This window comes from Hakea prostrata, chromosome 9, assembly GCF_041222555.1.
Source record: "Hakea prostrata isolate BN-2017 chromosome 9, UWA_Hpros_2, whole genome shotgun sequence".
NCBI classification, from domain to species: domain Eukaryota; kingdom Viridiplantae; phylum Streptophyta; class Magnoliopsida; order Proteales; family Proteaceae; genus Hakea; species Hakea prostrata.
In genome coordinates this window covers 14,011,139-14,036,907 of record NC_142608.1, presented here as the reverse complement: position 1 = coordinate 14,036,907, position 25,769 = coordinate 14,011,139, and the positions used below count along the sequence as shown (strand labels likewise).

The 25,769-nt window shown below is 37.6% G+C and overlaps 5 protein-coding genes across 5 annotated transcripts; all 5 read right to left on the bottom strand.

The window, feature by feature from the left end:
• Positions 1 to 3,122: 3,122 nt before the first annotated feature.
• LOC149004758 (21 kDa protein-like) lies at positions 3,123 to 3,632 on the bottom strand. Its single transcript, XM_089135709.1, has one exon. It carries the CDS (start codon positions 3,630 to 3,632, stop codon positions 3,123 to 3,125), a length of 510 nt encoding a protein of 169 aa, XP_088991835.1.
• Positions 3,633 to 6,713: 3,081 nt separating this feature from the next.
• Positions 6,714 to 7,223, bottom strand: LOC149004757 (21 kDa protein-like). Its single transcript, XM_089135708.1, has one exon. The coding sequence runs from the start codon at positions 7,221 to 7,223 to the stop codon at positions 6,714 to 6,716; it is 510 nt and encodes a 169-aa protein (XP_088991834.1).
• Positions 7,224 to 17,036: 9,813 nt separating this feature from the next.
• On the bottom strand, positions 17,037 to 17,546 carry LOC149004756 (21 kDa protein-like). The gene has a single exon (XM_089135707.1). It carries the CDS (start codon positions 17,544 to 17,546, stop codon positions 17,037 to 17,039), a length of 510 nt encoding a protein of 169 aa, XP_088991833.1.
• A 4,490-nt stretch (positions 17,547 to 22,036) lies between these two features.
• Positions 22,037 to 22,546, bottom strand: LOC149004755 (21 kDa protein-like). Its single transcript, XM_089135705.1, has one exon. The coding sequence runs from the start codon at positions 22,544 to 22,546 to the stop codon at positions 22,037 to 22,039; it is 510 nt and encodes a 169-aa protein (XP_088991831.1).
• Positions 22,547 to 25,032: 2,486 nt separating this feature from the next.
• Positions 25,033 to 25,542, bottom strand: LOC149004754 (21 kDa protein-like). The gene has a single exon (XM_089135704.1). The coding sequence runs from the start codon at positions 25,540 to 25,542 to the stop codon at positions 25,033 to 25,035; it is 510 nt and encodes a 169-aa protein (XP_088991830.1).
• Between the last annotated feature and the right edge of the window lie 227 nt (positions 25,543 to 25,769).

Genomic DNA, 25,769 nt, shown 5'->3' with positions numbered 1-25,769 from the left:
ACAAGCGACCGCCCCTGTTTCAGACAGTTTCCAACTCCGAAAATCAGACTTTTTATCATCCGATTTCAATCCGTTTTGGGATGATCTTAGTCCGAATTTCAAGCTTAATAGGTCTAGAACAAGGGGGTAACAAGAAACCCTAAAATTAACAAAGATTTATTACTCAAATCATTCCCTTGATGGGATCCATCCATTAAACAAATGCGGGGATTCGTTTTTGGATAGGATCTCATCAAGAACATTGAAAAGGGAGATACAACAAATCAATTGGGTAACCACTAACAAAATGGGGATGGGTTCATATCAATCAGAGGTTAAAAAAAAGAGAATAGAAGATGGAGATTCATTACCTTAATCAGAATCACCAAGAATAGAAGGAAAAAGGTTCCAGATCATTAACAGCACTTCGCCCACCTTTTAGCATGTTTCCACTGCCGCCTAATCGCCCAAAATAGCAATCCCGAACATAATAATGATTTAATAGGGTGATGGATGCTATTTATAACGAATAGGGGGCAAAATAGGGCATTTTCCTGCAAGCAGAACCGGGCGGTCGCTTGGTTTAATCAACCGCCACTAGCAACCGCCCCCAAGTATATTGCTATACAAGGGTGCTTTGCTCAAGGGGTTGAAACCCAAACACAACCTAGCCCTAAACAACACATGGGGGATGTCTTACCTTCATTCCGGACATCTCCAAACACCACATGCATCCTACCGGAGATCCAACTTCCCAGTAAGGCAGATTCTTCAACAAGAGAATCCAGATCCATGGGTTATGGATATGGATCATGGACTCCTATCTGGACACTCCACAAAATTAATCCGACTAGACCTTCGGGTTCTCGGACTTACAATACGGATTCCGGGTTAGAAAAACGGGGGTTGTTACACCTCTCATGAAGCTTTTCAAACCGTTCAAAAGAGCCAATATCCTTAGTGGCCGAATTAGGTGGAAGTTGGTTAGTCGTGGGACCAACAGAGGTAACTACGTTCTTTGAAAGATTACCAACCAACATCGAACTCTTGCCTTTATCTAAAATTTTTTGAAGTTGAAAAGGATCACTTTGAGAGAGAGAAAGATCAAGAGAAGAGTTCTCGCTAGACGCGATCACCACATCAGAGGGAACCACCCTTGTAGATTTGAAATTTGAATTGAAATTTGAAATTGAATTTGCTGCACCCTCATTGGATGAAATAGAGTCCTCCAAACTCGCTACCTCTAGAGCCACACGAATCTGATGTTGGAGTGACCTTGGAGTCTGCACTCTCACACCGTCAGTAGGAATCCCATCCACAATAGGATTATCTACTGGGAGGTTTTCTGCAGGAACGATAGAGGGCTGAACCTGCAAACCATCCACAGAATCTTTTGAAGCAAACCTACAATGAAGACCCAGGTGGCCTTCTCGATTACACCATGAGCACCGCAGAATATCATCCTAAAAAATTACCTTCTGAAGAAAACTAAAAACTCAAAGAGTTCCTGGTTTAAGGCGCTCAATCTGAACCTCATTCACTCGAACAACATCGACCTCCAATTCAACCAAAATTCGAGCATAATGACCAATAGAACCAAGACGAGTTCGTCTATCAAGAGAAACAGGTCTCCCAACAGATTTTGCTATAGAAAGAAGCACTTTCTCATGCCAATACTCAAGAGGTAAATCAGGGAAACGATCCCACACCAACTTACCTGCTGGTTGAGGAGAGTGGATATTAAAATCCGGCCTCCATCGTTGAAAATAAACCCTTTCCCCAATGAATGTAAGATCACCCCTTGAGACAATTTCCAAGCACCCCTAGCTAGCTCTCGCAATTCATCCATGGTAGTGATGCGAAAATTAGCTCGCCCAATGAAAGAAAAACGGAACTGATTTCGTTGCAGCTCGTATTCCTGTTGCGGGATTACAATCCTGCGAAACTTACCCGCTTGTATAGGAGAAGGGAGGGAATCGATCTCACGCAATAACGAACTCCCCACTACTCCCGCATAAGATTTATCCCCATTGGTAGGCAACTCTGGAGGCTTCAAACGCAGGAAGACCGATTCTCTAGGCACCTCCGAATTTCCTAGAGCTTCCATCTCCTCCATCTCATCGCATCTTTTCAAATAGGTTCTTCGTAATTGAATGATCTCATATATTATTACATAGGAAATAGTGAACAAACACATTTACACGTTTACATAGGTAAGATCTATGCTTCACCACAGGATGAAATTTTCCTTCAAATGGAAGATCGCAACCGGAGCACGAATGACATCAACTTCAATAATAGATTAACTCCTATCCATAGCCTTGAGTGTAATATGGAAAATGATTCTCCACTTAGAATGGAAGGTTGGTTGAAGGTGATTTATTTTGGATTAGTGGAGAAGGCACAAGGTTATTAATTCTCCAATAGTAGGGAATTGTTTCTCCACTTAAGTGGGGGTAGGTTGGTTAATGGCCTAATTCATCACCATGAGGAGCTCAAGTGATGTAAGGTGTGGTTTTTGACCAATATAAACCCAACTCCATCCTTGTATACTATGTAATTCATATTATACACACACGCATTGCATTCTTATTTACTTTCTTGCAATGTCTCTTTTCACTTTTTAGTTTATTTTGAGTGTTGTGCTGTAACTTTTGGCTCTCTTGGAGGGAGTACAAGAAATGCTTCATCTTGTCGTTGGATGTTTTTATCTTGTTGGTGGTGGTGCGAAGGAACAACCCTTGACGGCATGGTGCATCAATAACCTAAATAAAGGCAACCCTAACGGTGTGACTACACCTTTTCTATCGAAGATTTGTGCTACTACAACATTATGTTTTCAAAATTAGCTAAGGATCTTCAAATTCTAATTGTATTGCAATTTTATTTCTTACATTTGAAAATAAATTACACAACAAAGAATTGAGGCAATTATATCCATAGAGAGTCCATTCGAGGAATCTACACTTTGTTTTAGAAAACCTCAACTAAATTTATAAATTAATACGATATCAGATACCACAATGAGATCATATGGCCAAAATCTGCCCTATAAGGTGTTTCCTTCTTCTTTGTTTTTGAGAAAACAAATTCCATCGAGAAACACCACACAAAATAGCCTAGGTGCAAGAGATAAACTATAGTCAAGCTAACTTATTGATGAAGGTAAGGGTAATGCTTATCAATTTCTTGCCTTCCACCACAGGACCTAGTAAATCTGATTTCACTGATTCCAATCCCTCCTCACATGTATCCTCGTTCGTAAGTGCTGCACTCATCCACGTCTTCACGTTGTCAATGGCTACAATGTCGAGGTTTCCCTTAAGTGTCCTAATTGACATACGCATCTGATCAATGGCGTCTCCATAGGTGTCCATACAGTCCTTTATAACCTTATCAGTTCTGGGTTTCTTTGAAAGGAGACCATTGACACTTGTTGCACTAGAAAAGCTCTCTTCGAGGGCTACCCTAGCTAGACTGGATGGACTTTCGTTGATCATGAGAGCTCTTGGGATGAGTTTGGCGATGCAAACGTCAGGATACAATGTTGTCTTGCAATTGGTAATGATGAAATTCTCGCTGGCAGCTGAGATTGCCAGTGGAAGAAGGAGGAGGAGGACGGCTGTAGAGATTGTAGTTGCCGTGGCAGCCATTTTTTTTTTCAGAGGAAGAAACACTGATGGTTTTTACATTTCTCTTGTTATTATTAATAGGGAAGGAAGAAAGATGGGCATGGAGTTGATGAGATGGTTTTATTTATACATGGGCATCTGATCTTGTTTGCCTTTCTGGTAGGGATCTTAATGATAGGAGGCACATGCGGATGCTTTGAATAGCATTACAAGGAATCGTTGAAACGCTATTCAACATTTTAATCCAAATTGCTTCTAAATAGTGAGGATGGGCGTGAAATAAAACTGAATTGTTAAATATTCGTGGCTCTAAGATTAACCAGAAGGGCAGTCTTTGAGGTTGAAATGAGGGTTGTTTGATTACGACTTTCACAAACATTCTTGCACATTGTTTGGCACTCATTGTTATCTCCTTTTTTTTTGGTGAAGCAATTTAATGAGTACTCTGAAACAAAGTGGGATTAACAAAAAAATAAAAAATAAAAATGGTGTGTGTTGGGGAACTTTCATTAGCTTTTTTCTTTGTGTGTCTATGAGTGTGTGTTGGGGGGGGGGGCTTCGATGGGCACCAAGATTTGCCATATAGCTTTTTGAATTAGACGGAAATTTAATCGATGAGTAGTGCCTTGTTCTTATGATCATATATCAATTTCTTATTAATTTTAATGTCTCGGCTAGTAATAAATGAAGAGGCTTATACTAACTTGTAAGTCAAGCTTGTGACGGATGCCACCTCCTGTCCAAGTGAATGGGCCAAGCGATTAACATCTCCAAGAAGAAAGAAAAGGAAAATACAAACATCAACTCCAAGGTGTCTTGGAAAATGTTGCATTTCTTAGAATTTTTGGTGAAATGGGATTTGTTCATGGAGTTATAATTGATCGAGTTGTGGTGAGTTTCATAAAACTCTGATCTTAATGCCAAATACTCAATCTTGGGTCTCTCTCTCTCTCTCTCTCTCTCTCTCTCTCTCTCTCTCTCTCTTTGGAGGAGAAATCGGGGTGTCTAGTTCAAGCTAGTAAGACATCTAACCCTTACTTTGATCTTGACAGAGAAATAGGAGTAGATAATTTTATATAATTGTTCTATGTTTACCAGACATAAGCAATAAAGTGGTAGAGGTGGCTACAGCTAGAGCGAGTCAAGGCGAGTAAGATACTCAATTCTGAGTTTACTCTAACACCAATCCAGGCATCTTCTTATTTCCATGGCTAAAAGCTCCACCATTTAGGCTAAAGATGGATTATAATGACATGGCATCATTGAGACCAAAACTTACACAACTATTCATGATGAAATAAAACACAAAGAATGAGGCTAAGCATCTTATTTTATGACACTCATGACACTCAACTGATAAGCATGCATTTACCATGATTTATTTAATTTAATTCCCCATACTTATTTAATTAAAGAGAGCTAATTGAGTATTTTTGTGTATTTTTCAGGAATAAGTTGATTTTGGATATTAAATATAATATGGAGTATAGTTGGCAAATATATTAGATATTGGTGGATTTTAAATCATGGCATTCAATCTCGCTGCCCAAGAAATCATGAAAAGTGAGATCTTAGCCAAATTGGATCACGTGGAGGTCTAAGGAACAAAATTGGTAATAAATCTGAAAATTGGGTAAACAGATCTACCTTCAGTATTTTTGGCATGTCTCTTTCATATGAGCTTGGATTGCGGTGATTCAAGATGCAATGGAACGATATCGAAAATATCTAAAACTTTATTGTTTTGAGTTTTCCCAAAATCCGAACGAATAAAGGTATTTCCTTTATTGAAAATATCTTATGAACTTTGTGATAATGAGTAGCTATTTCCTTTTCTTTGGGATGTTGATGAACCATGCTTATTAAATTAATTTGATTGTTCTATATCTTTTAGTTGATTGTGTTTGAGTTTGGCGAAAGATGTTCTATAGCTCCGCAAACTAAGCGTGCCAAGCTTCCACAATGAACGATAGTCTTGCGAAGATAGGGCATATCTAGGAAGACCATTCCTAATTTACTTTGAAGTGTATTAGAAAACATGGCCATGACCTAGTTCCTAATGGGGACCTAGAACATTTTTTTTTCGGGGGGGGCGGGGGTTGTCGTTCAATGAGCACCTAGATTTTCTACATTCCATGAAATTTAATCGACGAGTAGTGCCTAGTACTTAGGATGAAATACCAAATTCAAATCAATTTTAATGTATTAGCTAGTAATAAAAGACGGTGGAGGGAATCTAAAAGTACAAAGAAGGCTTGTTGGACTATAGGATGTTTATACCGACTTGTAAGTACGAAATGTGACGGACGCAACCTCCTGTGCTGGAAAACGGGCCAAGCCATTAACATCTCCAAGAAGAGGAAACAAAAAAAAAAAAAAAAAAAAGAGAGAGAGAGAGAGAGAGAGAGAGAGAGAGAGAGAGAGAGAGAGAGAATAGAAGGCAAAGACATCAACTCGATGGTGTCTTGATAAATATTCCATTTCTTAGTATTTTTGGCGAACTGAAATTGTTGTTCATGGAGTTATAATTAATTGAATTCAGGTCGGTTTCTTAAAACTTTGATCTTAATGCTCAATTTTGGGTCTCTCCCTCTCTCTCTGTCTTCTACTTTTTTTTTCTCCTATCTTTTAAAGACGGGGAAGGGGGGTTCTGGTGTCCAGGTCAAGCTAGTTGGATATTAGCCCTTTCGTGATCCTAATTGATAAATAGGAGTAGATAATTTTATCCAACCGTCCCATTTTTACTAGACAGAACTACAAAATTTGTAGAGGTAGTGTCACCCTGAGCAAGTCAAGGTGAATCAAATACTCAATTCTGACTTGTCTCTAACACCAATCAAGGCATCTTCCTAGCCATTCATGATGGAATTAAACACAAAGAATTGAGGCAATTATATCCATAGAGAGTCCATTCGAGGAATCTACACTTTGTTTTGCAAAACCTCAACTAAATTTATAAATTAATACGATATCAGATACCACAATGAAATAATATGGCCAGAATGTGCCCTATAGGTGTTTCCTTCTGCTTCTTTTTTGAGCAAAGAAATTCTATCGAGAAACACCACGCAAAATAGCCTAGATGCGACGGATAAACTATAATCAAGCTAACTTATTGATGAAGGTAAGGGTAATGCTTATCAACTTCTTGCTTTCCACCACAGGACCTAGTAAATCTGATTTCACTGATTCCAATCCCTCCTCACATGTATCCTCGTTCGTAAGTGCTGCACTCATCCACGTCTTCACGTTGTCTATGGCTACAATGTCGAGGTTTCCCTTAAGTGTCGTAATTGACATACGCATCTGATCAATGGCGTCTCCAATGGTGTCCATACAGTCCTTTATAACCTTATCAGTTCTGGGTTTCTTTGAAAGGAGACCATTGACACTTGTTGCACTAGAAAAGCTCTCATCAAGGGCTACCCTAGCTAGACTGGATGGACTTTCGTTGATCATGAGAGCTCTTGGGATGAGTTTGGCGATGCAGACGTCAGGATACAATGTTGTCTTGCAATTGGTAATGATGAAATTCTCACTGGCAGCTGAGATTTCCAGTGGAAGAAGGAGGAGGAGGACGGCTGTAGAGATTGTAGTTGCGGTGGCAGCCATTTTTTTTTCCGAGTAAGAAACACTGATGGTTTTTAAAGTTCTCTTGTTATTATTAATAGGGAAGGAAGAAAGATGGTCATGGAGTTGATGAGATGGTTTTATTTATACATGGGCTTCTGATCTTGTTTGCCTTTTTGGCAGGGATCTTAATGATAGGAGGCCAAAGTGGATGCTTTGAATAGTATTACAAGGAATGGTTGAAGCGCTATTCAATAATTTAATTCAAATTGCTTCTAAATAGTGCGGATGGGCGTTAAATAAAACTGAATTGTTAAATATTCGTGGCTTTAAAATCAACCAGAAGGTTTTATTTATACATGGGCTTCGTCTGGCCCGGGATCTTAATGATAGGAGGCCAAAGTGGATGCTTTGAATAGTATTACAAGGAATGGTTGAAGCGCTATTCAATAATTTAATTCAAATTGCTTCTAAATAGTGCGGATGGGCGTTAAATAAAACTGAATTGTTAAATATTCGTGGCTTTAAAATCAACCAGAAGGGCAGTGTTTGAGGTTGAAATGAGGGTTGTCTGATTACTACTTCCACAAACATTCTTGCACATTGTTTGGCACTCATTGTTTTCTCCTTTTTTTTTGTGAAGCAATTTAATGAGTACTCTAAAACAAAGTGGGATTAAAAAATAAAAAATAAAAATGGTGTGTGTTGGGCATTTTTCATTAGCTTTTTTCTTTGTGTGTATGTGTGTGTGTTGGGGGGGGGGGCTTCGATGGGCACCAAGATTTGCCATATAGCTTTCTGAATTAGACGGAAATTTAATCGATGAGTAGTGCCTTGTTCTTATGATCATATATGAATTTCTTATGAATTATAATGTCTCAGCTAGTAATAAATGCAGTGGTTATACCGACTTGTAAGTCCAGCTTGTGACAGTTGCCACCTCCTTTCCAAGTGAATGGGCCAAGTCATTAACATCTCCAAAAAGAAACAAAAGGGAAAATACAAACATCAACTCCAAGGTGTCTTGGAAAATGTTGCATTTCTTAGAATTTTTGGTGAAATGGGATTTGTTCATGGAGTTATAATTGATCGAGTTGTGGTGAGTTTCATAAAATTCTGATCTTAATGCCAAATACTCAATCTTGGGTCTCTCTCTCTCTCTCTCTCTTCTTTGGAGTAGAAATCGGGGTGTCTAGGTCAAGCTAGTAAGACATCTAACCTTTACTTTGATCTTGACAGAGAAATAGAAGTAGATAATTTTGTATAATTGTTCTATGTTTACCAGACATAAGCAATAAAGTGGTAGAGGTGGCATCAGCTAGAGCAAGTCAAGGCGAGTAAGATACTCAATTCTGAGTTTACTCTAACACCAATCAAGGCATCTTTTAATTTCCATGGCTAAAAGCTCCACCATTTAGGCTCAAGATGGATTATAATGACATGGCATCATTGAGACCAAAACTTACACAACTAGCTATTCATGATGAAATAAAACACAAAGAATGAGGCTAAGCATCTTATTTTATGACACTCATGACACTCAACTGATAAGCATGCATTTACCATGATTTATTTGATTTCATTCCCCATACTTATTTAATTGAAGAGAGCTAATTGAGTATTTTTGCGTATTTTTCAGGAATAAGGTGATTTTGGATATTAGAGATAACATGGAGTAAACTTGGCAAATATATTAGATATTGGTGGATTTTAAATCATGGCATTCAATCTTGCTGCCCAAGAAATCATGAAAAGTGAGATCTTAGCCAAATTGGATCACGTGGAGGTCTAAGGAACAAAATTGGTAACAAATCTGAAAATCGGGTAAACAGATCTACCTTCAGTATTTTGGGCATATCTCTCGTATGCGCTTGGATTGCGGTGATTCAAGATGCAATGAAATGATATCGAAAATATCTACAACTTTATTGTTTTGAGTTTTCCCAAAATCCGAACGAATAAAGGTATTTCCTTTATTGAAAATATTGAAAATATCTTATGAACTTTGTGATAATGAGTAGCTATTTCCTTTTCTTTGGGATGTAGATGAACCATATTTATTTCATTAATTTGATTGTTCTAGATCTTCTAGTTGATTGTGTTTGAGTTTGGCCAAATATGTTCTATAGCTACGCAAACTAAGCGTGCCAAGCTCGCAAAGGACGATAGTCTTGCGAAGATAGGGCATATCTAGGAAAACTATCCCTAATTTACTTTGAAGTGTTACCTAGTTCCTAATGGGGACCTAGAACATTTTTTTGGGGGGCGCGGGGTTTGTCGTTCAATGAGCACCTAGATTTTCTACATTGCATGAAATTTAACGACGAGTAGTGCCTAGTACTTAGGATCAAATACCAAATTCATATCAATTTTAATGTCTTAGCTAGTAATAAAATATGGTGGAGGGAATCTAAAAGTACAAAGAAGGCTTGTTGGACTATAGGATGTTTATACCGACTTGTAAGTACAAAATCGGACGGACGCAACCTCCTGTGGGCCAAGCCATTAACATCTCCAAGAAGGGGAAACAAAAAAAAAAAAAAAAAAAAGAGAGAGAGAGAGAGAGAGAGAGAGAGAGAGAGAGAGAGAGAGAGAGAGAGAGAGAGAATAGAAGGCAAGGACATCAACTCGATGGTGTCTTGATAAATATTGCATTTCTTAGTATTTATGGCGAACTGAAATTGTTGTTCGTGGAGTTATAAATAATTAAATTAAGATGGGTTTCTTAAAACTTTGATCTTAATGCTCAATTTTGGGTCTCTCCCTCTCTCTCTGTCTTCTACTTTTTTTCTCCTATCTCTTAAAGACGGGGGGGGGGGGGGTTCTAGTGTCCAGGTCAAGTTAGTTCGATATCTAACCCTACTGTGATCCGAATTGATAAATAGGAGTAAATAATATTATCCAACTGTTCCATTTTTACTAGACATAACTACAAAATTTGTAGAGGTAGTGTCACCCTGAGCTAGTCAAGGTGAGTCAAATACTCAATTCTGAGTTGTCTCTAACACCAATCAAGGCATCTTCCTAGCTATTCATGATGGAATTAAACACAAAGAATGAGGGTAAGCATGTTATTTTCCAGGTCAATATTTATGCTAACAATCTCATGCCTCCCAACCAAAGAAGTTGACTTAGTTGGAAAAAATCATCACCTCATAGTTTGAGATGAAAAGTTCAAATCATCTTGAGTTTGGACAAAGTCCTATTGTATATGTAAATAATTATAGAACTACCCCAATGATTTAGTCTAGGTACACATAACCTGGCCAAAATGAATAAAAGTTCCAAAGAAAATTACCATGACACTCTAAAAGAGCATAATTGGGCTAATAGATGTGGCCACTCAACATATAACCATTTGTCATGATGGACTGATTTTTTGCCTTGTCTTGTGGGTTATCAGTAATGGATTACCCAACGTCCCAACTCGTGCCTTAATGGGGTTGTTTGGACTTTGTAACACGGCCAGACTTTGACAAAGCTATCGCTGCCATTTTCACGTTGGGCCATGTATTAGCTTTGGTACATAACCCTATCATAAAAATCGTAACTTTTTTTGGTCAAAGAAAAGCTTACATTAATTACCCTATAAAAAAATTCTCTAGAGGATAAAGAGAAGTATTTAGAATGTATGGAGGTGCAAATTGTCATTTCCTAGATAAAGAGAAAATCTAACGATTACCCGAAGTAGAGATGGATTAACAATAAAAAAATGGATGCATGTACACACCACACCTTATACAATTTTTTATTAGATATTCTCCCATGGGCTTTGTATCGAGTCCTCTTCTTAATGACCATCTTAGTGGGCACCAAGATTTGCCGCAAAACTTTTTGAACTAGACTGAAATTTGAGCCATGAGTACGGCCGAAGAATATCAATTGGAATTCATATGAGAGCCATAAAGATTTTTGTCATATGTGATGAGGTGGGCTTCTTTCTTCGGACGGAGTCAACACAAATTCAAGCCTAGGTTATCTTCATAACCGTTCATGGCCATTATCATGAATGGGATTAACGTAATTTGAATAGATTAACTCCTATTCATAGCATTGAGTGGAATATGGAAAATGATTCTCCACTTAGAATGGAAGGTTGGTTGAAGGTGATTTCTTTTGGATTAGTGGAGAAGGCACAAGGTTATTAATTCTCCAATAGTAGGGAATTGTTTCTCTACTTAAGTGGGGGTAGGTTGGTTAATGGCCTAATTCATCACCATGAGGAGCTCAAGTGATGTAAGATGTGGTTTTTGACCAATATAAACCCAACTCCATCCTTGTATACTATGTAATTCATACTATACACACACACGCATTGCATTCTTATTTACTTTCTTGCAATGTCTCTTTTCACTTTTTTGTTTATTTTGAGTGTTGTGCTGTAACTTTTGGCTCTCTTGGAGGGAGTACAAGAAATGCTTCATCTTGTCGTTGGATGTTTTTATCTTGTTGGTGGTGGTGCGAAGGAACAACCCTTGACGGCATGGTGCATCAATAACCTAAATAAAGGCAACCCTAACGGTGTGACTACACCTTTTCTATCGAAGATTTGTGCTACTACTACATTATGTTTTCAAAATCAGCTAAGGATCTTCAAATTCTGATTGTATTGCAATTTTATTTCTTATATTTGAAAATAAATTACACAACAAAGAATTGAGGCAATTATATCCCTATAGAGTCCATTCGAGGAATCTACACTTCGTTTTGCAAAACCACAACTAAATTTATAAATTAATACTATATCAGATACCACAATGAGATCATATGGCCAGAATCTGCCCTATAGGTGTTTCCTTCTTCTTCTTTTTTGAGGAAACAAATTCTATCGAGAAACACCACGCAAAATAGCCTAGATGCGAGAGATAAACTATAATCAAGCTAACTTATTGATGAAGGTAAGGGTAATGCTTATCAACTTCTTGCCTTCCACCACAGGACCTAGTAAATCTGATTTCACTGATTCCAATCCCTCCTCACATGTATCCTCGTTCGTAAGTGCTGCACTCATCCACGTCTTCACGTTGTCAATGGCTACAATGTCGAGGTTTCCCTTAAGTGTCGTAATTGACATACGCATCTGATCAATGGCGTCTCCATAGGTGTCCATACATAGTCCTTTATAACCTTATCAGTTTTGGGTTTCTTTGAAAGGAGACCATTGACATTTGTTGCACTAGAAAAGCTCTCTTCGAGGGCTACCCTAGCTAGACTGGATGGACTTTCATTGATCATGAGAGCTCTTGGGATGAGTTTGGCGATGCAGACATCAGGATACAATGTTGTCTTGCAATTGGTAATGATGAAATTCTCGCTGGCAGCTGAGATTGCCAGTGGAAGAAGGAGGAGGAGGACGGCTGTAGAGATTGTAGTTGCCGTGGCAGCCATTTTTTTTTTCAGAGGAAGAAACACTGATGGTTTTTAAAGTTCTCTTGTTATTATTAATAGGGAAAGAAGAAAGATGGGCATGGAGTTGATGAGATGGTTTTATTTATACATGGGCTTCTGATCTTGTTTGCCTTTCTGGTAGGGATCTTAATGATAGGAGGCACAAGTGGATGCTTTGAATAGTATTACAAGGAATGGTTGAAACGCTATTCAACAATTTAATTCAAATTGCTTCTAAATAGTGCGGATGGGCGTTAAATAAAACTGAATTGTTAAATATTCGTGGCTTTAAGATTAACCAGAAGGGCAGTGTTTGATGTTGAAATGATCCACAAACATTCTCCCACATTGTTTGGCACTCATTGTTTTCTCCTTTTTTTTTTGTGAAGCAATTTAATGAGTACTCTGAAACAAAGTGGGATTAAAAAAAAAAAAAGGTGTGTGTTGGGCAACATTCATTAGCTTTTTTCTTTGTGTGTGTGTGTGTGTGGGGGGGGGGCTTCGATGGGCACCAAGATTTGCCATATAGCTTTCTGAATTAGACGGAAATTTAATCGATGAGTAGTGCCTTGTTCTTATGATCATATATGAATTTCTTATTAATTATAATGTCTCAGCTAGTAATAAATGAAGTGGTTTATACTGACTGGTAAGTCCAGCTTGTGACGGATGCCACCTCCTATGCAAGTGAATGGGCCAAGTCATTAACATCTCCAAGAAGAAAGAAAAGGGAAAATACAAACATCAACTCCAAGGTGTCTTGGAAAATGTTGCATTTCTTAGAATTTTTGGTGAAATGGGATTTGTTCATGGAGTTATAATTGATCGAGTTGTGGTGAGTTTCATAAAACTCTGGTCTTAATGCCAAATACTCAATCTTGGGTCTCTCTCTCTCTCTCTCTCTCTCTCTCTCTCTTCTTTGGAGTAGAAATCGGGGTGTCTAGGTCAAGCTAGTAAGACATCTAACCTTTACTTTGATTTTGTATAATTGTTCTATGTTTACCAGACATAAGCAATAAAGTGGTAGAGGTGGCATCAGCTAGAGCGAGTCAAGGCGAGTAAGATACTCAATTCTGAGTTTACTCTAACACCAATCAAGGCATCTTTTAATTTCCATGGCTAAAAGCTCCACCATTTAGGCTCAAGATGGATTATAATGACTTGGCATCATTGAGACCAAAACTTACACAACTAGCTATTCATGATGAAATAAAACACAAAGAATGAGGCTAAGCATCTTATTTTATGACACTCATGACACTCAACTGATAAGCATGCATTTACCATGATTTATTTGATTTAGATCCCCATACTTATTTAATTGAAGAGAGCTAATTGAGTATTTTTGTGTATTTTTCAGGAATAAGGTGATTTTGGATACTAGAGATAACATGGAGTAAACTTGGCAAATATATTCGATATTGGTGGATTTTAAATCATGGCATTTAATCTTGCTGCCCAAGAAATCATGGAAAGTGAGAGCTTAGCCAAATTGGATCACGTGGAGGTCTAAGAAACAAAATTGATAACAAATCTGAAAATCGGGTAAATAGATCTACCTTTAGTATTTTGGGCATATCTCTCGTATGAGCTTGGATTGCGGTGATTCAAGATGCAATGAAACGATATCGAAAATATCTATAACTTTATTGTTTTGAGTATTCCCAAAATCCGAACGAATAAAGGTATTTCCTTTATTGAAAATATTGAAAATATCTTATGAACTTTGTGATAATGTGTAGCTATTTCCTTTTCATTGGGATGTAGATGAACCATATTTATTTCATTAATTTGATTGTTCTAGATCTTCTAGTTGATTGTGTTTGAGTTTGGCCAAAGATGTTCTATAGCTACGCAAACTAAGCGTGCCAAGCTTCGCAAAGGACGATAGTCTTGCGAAGATAGGGCATATCTAGGAAGACCATCCCTAATTTACTTTGAAGTGTATTAGACAACATGGCCATGAGCTAGTTCCTAATGGGGACCTAGAACTCTTTTTTTTTTTTGGGGGGGCGCGGGGATTGTTGTTCAATGAGCACCTAGATTTTCTACATTGCATGAAATTTAATCGACAAGTAGTGCCTAGTACTTAGGATCAAATACCAAATTCATATCAATTTTAATGTCTTAGCTAGTAATAAAAGACGGTGGAGGGAATCTAAAAGTACAAAGAAGGCTTGTTGGACTATAGGATGTTTATACCGACTTGTAAGTACAAAATGTGACGGACGCAACCTCCTATGGTGGAAAATGGGCCAAGCCATTAAAATCTCCAAGAAGGGGAAACAAAAAAAAGAAAAAAAAGAAAAGAGAGAGAGAGAGAGAGGAGAGAGAGAGAGAGAGAGAGAGAGAGAGAGAGAGAGAGAGAGAGAGAGAGAATAGAAGGCAAGGACATCAACTCGATGGTGTCTTGATAAATATTGCATTTCTTAGTATTTTTGGCGAACTGAAATTGTTGTTCGTGGAGTTATAATTAATTAAATTAAGGTGGGTTTCTTTAAACTTTGATCTTAATGCCCAATTTTGTGTCTCTCCCTCTCTCTCTGCCTTCTACTTTTTTTTTCTCCTATCTTTTAAAGGCGGGGGTGTTGTGGTGTCTAGGTCAAGCTAGTTCGATATCTATCTAACACCAATCAAGGCATCTTCCTAGCTATTCATGATGGAATTAAACACAAAGAATGAGGGTAAGCATGTTATTTTCCAGGTCAATATTTATGCTAACAATCTCATGCCTCCCAACCACAGAAGTTGACTTAGTTGGAAAAAATCATCACCTCATAGTTTGAGATGAAAAGTTCAAATCATCTTGAGTTTGGACAAAGTCCTATTGTATATGTAAATAATTATAGAACTACCCCAATGATTTAGTCTAGGTACACATGACCTGGCCAAAATGAATAAAAGTTCCAAAGAAAATTACCATGACACTCTAAAAGAGCATAATTGGGCTAGTAGATGTGGCCACTCAACATATAACCATTTGTCATGATGGACTGATTTTTTGCCTTGTCTTGTGGGTTATCGTAATGGATTACCCAACGTCCCAACTCGTGCCTTAATGGGGTTGTTTGGACTTTGTAACAGGGCCAGACTTTGACAAAGCTATCGCTGCCATTTTCACGTTGGGCCATGTATTAGCTTTGGTACATAACCCTATCATAAAAATCGTAACTTTTTTTGGTCAAAGAAAAGCTTACATTAATTACCCTATAAAAAAAATTCTCTAGAGGATAAAGAGAAGTATTTAGAATGTATGGAGGTGCAAATTGTCATTTTAGATAAAGAGAAAATCTAACGATTACCCGAAGTAGAGATGGATTAACCATAAAAAAAAATGGATGCATGTACACACCACACCTTATACAATTTTTTATTAGATATTCTCCCATGGGCTTTGTATCGTGTCCTCTTCTTAATGCCCATCTTAGTGGGCACCAAGATTTGCCGCAAAACTTTTTGAACTAGACTGAAATTTGAGCATGAGTACGGCCGAAGAATATCAATTGGAATTCATATGAGAGCGGGCTTCTTTCTTCGGACGGAGTCAACACAAATTCAAGCCTAGGTTATCTTCATAACCGTTCATGGCCATTATCATGAATGGGGTTAACGTAATTTGAATAGATTAACTCCTATTCATAGCATTGAGTGGAATATGGAAAATGATTCTCCACTTAGAATGGAAGGTTGGTTGAAGGTGATTTCTTTTGGATTAGTGGAGAAAGCACAAGGTTATTAATTCTCCAATAGTAGGGAATTGTTTCTCTACTTAAGTGGGGGTAGGTTGGTTAATGGCCTAATTCATCACCATGAGGAGCTCAAGTGATGTAAGATGTGGTTTTTGACCAATATAAACCCAACTCCATCCTTGTATACTATGTAATTCATACTATACACACACATGCATTGCATTCTTATTTACTTTCTTGCAATGTCTCTTTTCACTTTTTTGTTTATTTTGAGTGTTGTGCTGTAACTTTTGGCTCTCTTGGAGGGAGTACAAGAAATGCTTCATCTTGTCGTTGGATGTTTTTATCTTGTTGGTGGTGGTGCGAAGGAACAACCCTTGACGGCATGGTGCATCAATAACCTAAATAAAGGCAACCCTAACGGTGTGACTACACCTTTTCTATCGAAGATTTGTGCTACTACTACATTATGTTTTCAAAATCAGCTAAGGATCTTCAAATTCTGATTGTATTGCAATTTTATTTCTTATATTTGAAAATAAATTACACAACAAAGAATTGTGGCAATTATATCCCTATAGAGTCCATTCGAGGAATCTACACTTTGTTTTGCAAAACCACAACTAAATTTATAAATTAATACTAAATCAGATACCACAATGAGATCATATGGCCAGAATCTGCCCTATAGGTGTTTCCTTCTTCTTCTTTTTTGAGGAAACAAATTCTATCGAGAAACACCACGCAAAATAGCCTAGATGCGAGAGATAAACTATAATCAAGCTAACTTATTGATGAAGGTAAGGGTAATGCTTATCAACTTCTTGCCTTCCACCACAGGACCTAGTAAATCTGATTTCACTGATTCCAATCCCTCCTCACATGTATCCTCGTTCGTAAGTGCTGCACTCATCCACGTCTTCACGTTGTCAATGGCTACAATGTCGAGGTTTCCCTTAAGTGTCGTAATTGACATACGCATCTGATCAATGGCGTCTCCATAGGTGTCCATACAGTCCTTTATAACCTTATCAGTTTTGGGTTTCTTTGAAAGGAGACCATTGACACTTGTTGCACTAGAAAAGCTCTCTTCGAGGGCTACCCTAGCTAGACTGGATGGACTTTCATTGATCATGAGAGCTCTTGGGATGAGTTTGGCGATGCAGACATCAGGATACAATGTTGTCTTGCAATTGGAAATGATGAAATTCTCGCTGGCAGCTGAGATTGCCAGTGGAAGAAGGAGGAGGAGGACGGCTGTAGAGATTGTAGTTGCCGTGGCAGCCATTTTTTTTTCAGAGGAAGAAACACTGATGGTTTTTAAAGTTCTCTTGTTATTATTAATAGGGAAAGAAGAAAGATGGGCATGGAGTTGATGAGATGGTTTTATTTATACATGGGCTTCTGATCTTGTTTGCCTTTCTGGTAGGGATCTTAATGATAGGAGGCACAAGTGGATGCTTTGAATAGTATTACAAGGAATGGTTGAAACGCTATTCAACAATTTAATTCAAATTGCTTCTAAATAGTGCGCATGGGCGTTAAATAAAACTGAATTGTTAAATATTCGTGGCTTTAAGATTAACCAGAAGGGCAGTGTTTGATGTTGAAATGATTCACAAACATTCTCCCACATTGTTTGGCACTCATTGTTTTCTCCTTTTTTTTTGTGAAGCAATTTAATGAGTACTCTGAAACAAAGTGGGATTAACAAAAAAAAAAAAAAAAAAAAAAAAAAAAAGGGTGTGTTGGGCAACTTTCATTAGCTTTTTTCTTTGTGTGTGTGTTGGGGGGGGGGGCTTCGATGGGCACCAAGATTTGCCATATAGCTTTCTGAATTAGACGGAAATTTAATCGATGAGTAGTGCCTTGTTCTTCTGATCATATATCAATTTCTTATTAATTTTAATGTCTCGGCTAGTAATAAATGAAGAGGTTTATACTGACTTGTAAGTCCAGCTTGTGACGGATGCCACCTCCTGTCCAAGTGAATGGGCCAAGCCATTAACATCTCCAAGAAGAAAGAAAAGGGAAAATACCAACATCAACTCCAAGTTGTCCTGGAAAATGTTGCATTTCTTAGAATTTTGGTGAAATGGGATTTGTTCATGGAGTTATAATTGATCGAGTTGTGGTGAGTTTCATAAAACTCTGGTCTTAATGCCAAATACTCAATCTTGGGTCTTCTCTCTCTCTCTCTCTCTCTCTCTTCTTTGGAGTAGAAATCGGGGTGTCTAGGTCAGCTAGTAAGACATCTAACCTTTACTTTGATCTTGACAGAGAAATAGAAGTAGATAATTTTGTATTATTGTTCTATGTTTACCAGACATAAGCAATAAAGTGGTAGAGGTGGCATCAGCTAGAGCGAGTCAAGGCGAGTAAGATACTCAATTCTGAGTTTACTCTAACACCAATCAAGGCATCTTTTAATTTCCATGGCTAAAAGCTCCACCATTTAGGCTCAAGATGGATTATAATGACTTGGCATCATTGAGACCAAAACTTACACAACTAGCTATTCATGATGAAATAAAACACAAAGAATGAGGCTAAGCATCTTATTTTATGACACTCATGACACTCAACTGATAAGCATGCATTTACCATGATTTATTTGATTTAGATCCCCATACTTATTTAATTGAAGAGAGCTAATTGAGTATTTTTGTGTATTTTTCAGGAATAAGGTGATTTTGGATACTAGAGATAACATGGAGTAAACTTGGCAAATATATTCGATATTGGTGGATTTTAAATCATGGCATTTAATCTTGCTGCCCAAGAAATCATGGAAAGTGAGAGCTTTGCCAAATTGGATCACGTGGAGGTCTAAGAAACAAAATTGATAACAAATCTGAAAATCGGGTAAATAGATCTACCTTCAGTATTTTGGGCATATCTCTCGTATGAGCTTGGATTGCGGTGATTCAAGATGCAATGAAACGATATCGAAAATATCTATAACTTTATTGTTTTGAGTATTCCCAAAATCCGAACGAATAAAGGTATTTCCTTTATTGAAAATATTGAAAATATCTTATGAACTTTGTGATAATGTGTAGCTATTTCCTTTTCATTGGGATGTAGATGAACCATATTTATTTCATTAATTTGATTGTTCTAGATCTTCTAGTTGATTGTGTTTGAGTTTGGCCAAAGATGTTCTATAGCTACGCAAACTAAGCGTGCAAAGCTTCTGCAAAGGACGATAGTCTTGCGAAGATAGGGCATATCTAGGAAGACCATCCCTAATTTACTTTGAAGTGTATTAGACAACATGGCCATGAGCTAGTTCCTAATGGGGACCTAGAACTCTTTTTTTTTTTGGGGGCGCGGGGATTGTTGTTCAATGAGCACCTAGATTTTCTACATTGCATGAAATTTAATCGACGAGTAGTGCCTAGTACTTAGGATCAAATACCAAATTCATATCAATTTTAATGTCTTAGCTAGTAATAAAAGACGGTGGAGGGAATCTAAAAGTACAAAGAAGGCTTGTTGGACTATAGGATGTTTATACCGACTTGTAAGTACAAAATGTGACGGACGCAACCTCCTATGGTGGAAAATGGGCCAAGCCATTAAAATCTCCAAGAAGGGGAAACAAAAAAAAAAAAAAAAAAGAGAGAGAGAGAGAGAGAGAGAGAGAGAGAGAGAGAGAGAGAGAGAGAGAGAGAGAGAGAGAATAGAAGGCAAGGACATCAACTCGATGGTGTCTTGATAAATATTGCATTTCTTAGTATTTTTGGTGAACTGAAATTGTTGTTCGTGGAGTTATAATTAATTAAATTAAGGTGGGTTTCTTTAAACTTTGATCTTAATGCCCAATTTTGTGTCTCTCCCTCTCTCTCTGCCTTCTACTTTTTTTTTTCTCCTATCTTTTAAAGACGGGGGGTGTTCTGGTGTCTAGGTCAAGCTAGTTCGATATCTATCTAACACCAATCAAGGCATCTTCCTAGCTATTCATGATGGAATTAAACACAAAGAATGAGGGTAAGCATGTTATTTTCCAGGTCAATATTTATGCTAACAATCTCATGCCTCCCAACCACAAAAGTTGACTTAGTTGGAAAAAATCATCACCTCATAGTTTGAGATGAAAAGTTCAAATCATCTTGAGTTTGGAAAAAGTCCTATTGTATATGTAAATAATTATAGAACTACCCCAATGATTTAGTCTAGGTACACATGACCTGGCCAAAATGAATAAAAGTTCCAAAGAAAATTACCATGACACTCTAAAAGAGCATAATTGGGCTAGTAGATGTGGCCACTCAACATATAACCATTTGTCATGATGGACTGATTTTTTGCCTTGTCTTGTGGGTTATCAGTAATGGATTACCCAACGTCCCAACTCGTGCCTTAATGGGGTTGTTTGGACTTTGTAACAGGGCCAGACTTTGACAAAGCTATCGCTGCCATTTTCACGTTGGGCCATGTATTAGCTTTGGTACATAACCCTATCATAAAAATCGTAACTTTTTTTGGTCAAAGAAAAGCTTACATTAATTACCCTATAAAAAAAATTCTCTAGAGGATAAAGAGAAGTATTTAGAATGTATGGAGGTGCAAATTGTCGTTTTAGATAAAGAGAAAATCTAACGATTACCCGAAGTAGAGATGGATTAACCATAAAAAAAAAATGGATGCATGTACACACCACACCTTATACAATTTTTTATTAGATATTCTCCCATGGGCTTTGTATCGTGTCCTCTTCTTAATGCCCATCTTAGTGGGCACCAAGATTTGCCGCAAAACTTTTTGAACTAGACTGAAATTTGAGCATGAGTACGGCCGAAGAATATCAATTGGAATTCATATGAGAGCGGGCTTCTTTCTTCGGACGGAGTCAACACAAATTCAAGCCTAGGTTATCTTCATAACCGTTCATGGCCATTATCATGAATGGGGTTAACGTAATTTGAATAGATTAACTCCTATTCATAGCATTGAGTGGAATATGGAAAATGATTCTCCACTTAGAATGGAAGGTTGGTTGAAGGTGATTTCTTTTGGATTAGTGGAGAAAGCACAAGGTTATTAATTCTCCAATAGTAGGGAATTGTTTCTCTACTTAAGTGGGGGTAGGTTGGTTAATGGCCTAATTCATCACCATGAGGAGCTCAAGTGATGTAAGATGTGGTTTTTGACCAATATAAACCCAACTCCATCCTTGTATACTATGTAATTCATACTATACACACACATGCATTGCATTCTTATTTACTTTCTTGCAATGTCTCTTTTCACTTTTTTGTTTATTTTGAGTGTTGTGCTGTAACTTTTGGCTCTCTTGGAGGGAGTACAAGAAATGCTTCATCTTGTCGTTGAATGTTTTTATCTTGTTGGTGGTGGTGCGAAGGAACAACCCTTGACGGCATGGTGCATCAATAACCTAAATAAAGGCAACCCTAACGGTGTGACTACACCTTTTCTATCGAAGATTTGTGCTACTACTACATTATGTATTCAAAATCAGCTAAGGATCTTCAAATTCTGATTGTATTGCAATTTTATTTCTTATATTTGAAAATAAATTACACAACAAAGAATTGTGGCAATTATATCCCTATAGAGTCCATTCGAGGAATCTACACTTTGTTTTGCAAAACCACAACTAAATTTATAAATTAATACTAAATCAGATACCACAATGAGATCATATGGCCGGAATCCGCCCTATAGGTGTTTCCTTCTTCTTCTTTTTTGAGGAAACAAATTCTATCGAGAAACACCACGCAAAATAGCCTAGATGCGAGAGATAAACTATAATCAAGCTAACTTATTGATGAAGGTAAGGGTAATGCTTATCAACTTCTTGCCTTCCACCACAGGACCTAGTAAATCTGATTTCACTGATTCCAATCCCTCCTCACATGTATCCTCGTTCGTAAGTGCTGCACTCATCCACGTCTTCACGTTGTCAATGGCTACAATGTCGAGGTTTCCCTTAAGTGTCGTAGTTGACATACGCATCTGATCAATGGCGTCTCCATAGGTGTCCATACAGTCCTTTATAACCTTATCAGTTTTGGGTTTCTTTGAAAGGAGACCATTGACACTTGTTGCACTAGAAAAGCTCTCTTCGAGGGCTACCCTAGCTAGACTGGATGGACTTTCATTGATCATGAGAGCTCTTGGGATGAGTTTGGCGATGCAGACATCAGGATACAATGTTGTCTTGCAATTGGAAATGATGAAATTCTCGTTGGCAGCTGAGATTGCCAGTGGAAGAAGGAGGAGGAGGACGGCTGTAGAGATTGTAGTTGCCGTGGCAGCCATTTTTTTTTCAGAGGAAGAAACACTGATGGTTTTAAAGTTCTCTTGTTATTATTAATAGGGAAAGAAGAAAGATGGGCATGGAGTTGATGAGATGGTTTTATTTATACATGGGCTTCTGATCTTGTTTGCCTTTCTGGTAGGGATCTTAATGATAGGAGGCACAAGTGGATGCCTTGAATAGTATTACAAGGAATGGTTGAAACGCTATTTAACAATTTAATTCAAATTGCTTCTAAATAGTGCGGATGGGCGTTAAATAAAACTGAATTGTTAAATATTCGTGGCTTTAAGATTAACCAGAAGGGCAGTGTTTGATGTTGAAATGAGGGTTGTTTGATTACGACTTTCACAAACATTCGTGTGGCTATAATGACTTGGCATCATTGAGACCAAAACTTACACAACTAGCTATTCATGATGAAATAAAACACAAAGAATGAGGCTAAGCATCTTATTTTATGACACTCATGACACTCAACTGATAAGCATGCATTTACCATGATTTATTTGATTTAATTTCCCATACTTATTTAATTGAGGAGAGCTAATTGAGTATTTAGTATTTTGGGCATATCTCTCGTATGAGCTTGGATTGCGGTGATTCAAGATGCAATGAAACGATATCGAAAATATCTATAACTTTATTGTTTTGAGTATTCCCAAAATCCGAACGAATAAAGGTATTTCCTTTATTGAAAATATTGAAAATATCTTATGAACTTTGTGATAATGAGTAGCTATTTCCTTTTCTTTGGGATGTAGATGAACCATATTTATTTCATTAATTTGATTGTTCTAGATTTTCTAGTTGATTGTGTTTGAGTTTGGCCAAAGATGTTCTATAGCTACACAAACTAAGCGTGCCAGCATCCGCAAAGGACGATAATTTTGCGAAGATAGGGCATATCTAGGAAGACCATCCCTAATTTACTTTGAAGTGTATTAGACAACATGGCCATGAGCTAGTTCCTAATGGGGACCTAGAACTCTTTTTTTTGGGGGGGGCGCGGGGATTGTTGTTCAATGAGCACCTAGATTTTCTACATTGCATGAAATTTAATCGACGAGTAGTGCCTAGTACTTTGGATCAAATACCAAATTCATATCAATTTTAATGTCTTAGCTAGTAATAAAAGACGGTGGAGGGAATCTAAAAGTACAAAAAAGGCTTGGTGGACTATAGGATGTTTATACCGACTTGTAAGTACAAAATGTGACGGACGCAACCTCCTATGGTGGAAAATGGGCCAAGCCATTAAAATCTCCAAGAAGGGGAAACAAAAAAAAGAAAAGAGAGAGAGAGAGAGAGAGAGAGAGAGAGAGAGAGAGAGAGAGGGAGAATAGAAGGCAAGGACATCAACTCGATGGTGTCTTGATAAATATTGCATTTCTTAGTATTTTTGGCGAACTGAAATTGTTGTTCGTGGAGTTATAATTAATTAAATTAAGGTGGGTTTCTTTCAACTTTGATCTTAATGCTCAATTTTGTCAATTGGAATTCATATGAGAGCCATAAAGATTTTTGTCATATGTGATGAGGTGGGCTTCTTTTTTCGGACGGAGTCAACACAAATTCAAGCCTAGGTTATCTTCATAACCGTTCATGGCCATTATCATGAATGGGGTTAACGTAATTTGAATAGATTAACTCCTATTCATTGCATTGAGTGGAATATGGAAAATGATTCTCCACTTAGAATGGAAGGTTGGTTGAAGGTGATTTCTTTTGGATTAGTGGAGAAGGCACAAGGTTATTAATTCTCCAATAGTAGGGAATTGTTTCTCTACTTAAGTGGGGGTAGGTTGGTTAATGGCCTAATTCATCACCATGAGGAGCTCAAGTGATGTAAGATGTGGTTTTTGACCAATATAAACCCAACTCCATCCTTGTATACTATGTAATTCATACTATACACACACATGCATTGCATTCTTATTTACTTTCTTGCAATGTCTCTTTTCACTTTTTTGTTTATTTTGAGTGTTGTGCTGTAACTTTTGGCTCTCTTGGAGGGAGTACAAGAAATGCTTCATCTTGTCGTTGAATGTTTTTATCTTGTTGGTGGTGGTGCGAAGGAACAACCCTTGACGGCATGGTGCATCAATAACCTAAATAAAGGCAACCCTAACGGTGTGACTACACCTTTTCTATCGAAGATTTGTGCTACTACTACATTATGTTTTCAAAATCAACTAAGGATCTTCAAATTCTGATTGTATTGCAATTTTATTTCTTATATTTGAAAATAAATTACACAACTAAGAATTGAGGCAATTATATCCCTATAGAGTCCATTCGAGGAATCTACACTTCGTTTTGCAAAACAACAACTAAATTTATAAATTAATACTATATCAGATACCACAATGAGATCATATGGCGAGAATCCGCCCTATAGGTGTTTCCTTCTGCTTCTTTTTTGAGCAAAGAAATTCTATCGAGAAACACCACGCAAAATAGCCTAGATGCGAGAGATAAACTATAATCAAGCTAACTTATTGATGAAGGTAAGGGTAATGCTTATCAACTTCTTGCCTTCCACCACAGGACCTAGTAAATCTGATTTCACTGATTCCAATCCCTCCTCACATGTATCCTCGTTCGTAAGTGCTGCACTCATCCACGTCTTCACGTTGTCAATGGCTACAATGTCGAGGTTTCCCTTAAGTGTCGTAATTGACATACGCATCTGATCAATGGCGTCTCCAATGGTGTCCATACAGTCCTTTATAACCTTATCAGTTTTGGGTTTCTTTGAAAGGAGACCATTGACACTTGTTGCACTAGAAAAGCTCTCATCGAGGGCTACCCTAGCTAGACTGGATGGACTTTCGTTGATCATGAGAGCTCTTGGGATGAGTTTGGCGATGCAGACGTCAGGATACAATGTTGTCTTGCAATTGGTAATGATGAAATTCTCGCTGGCAGCTGAGATTGCCAGTGGAAGAAGGAGGAGGAGGACGGCTGTAGACATTGTAGTTGCCGTGGCAGCCATTTTTTTTTCAGAGGAAGAAACACTGATGGTTTTTAAAGTTCTCTTGTTATTATTAATAGGGAAGGAAGAAAGATGGGCATGGAGTTGATGAGATGGTTTTATTTATACATGGGCTTCTGATCTTGTTTGCCTTTCTGGCAGGGATCTTAATGATAGGAGGCACAAGTGGATGCTTTGAATAGTATTACATGGAATGGTTGAAACGCTATTCAACAATTTAATTCAAA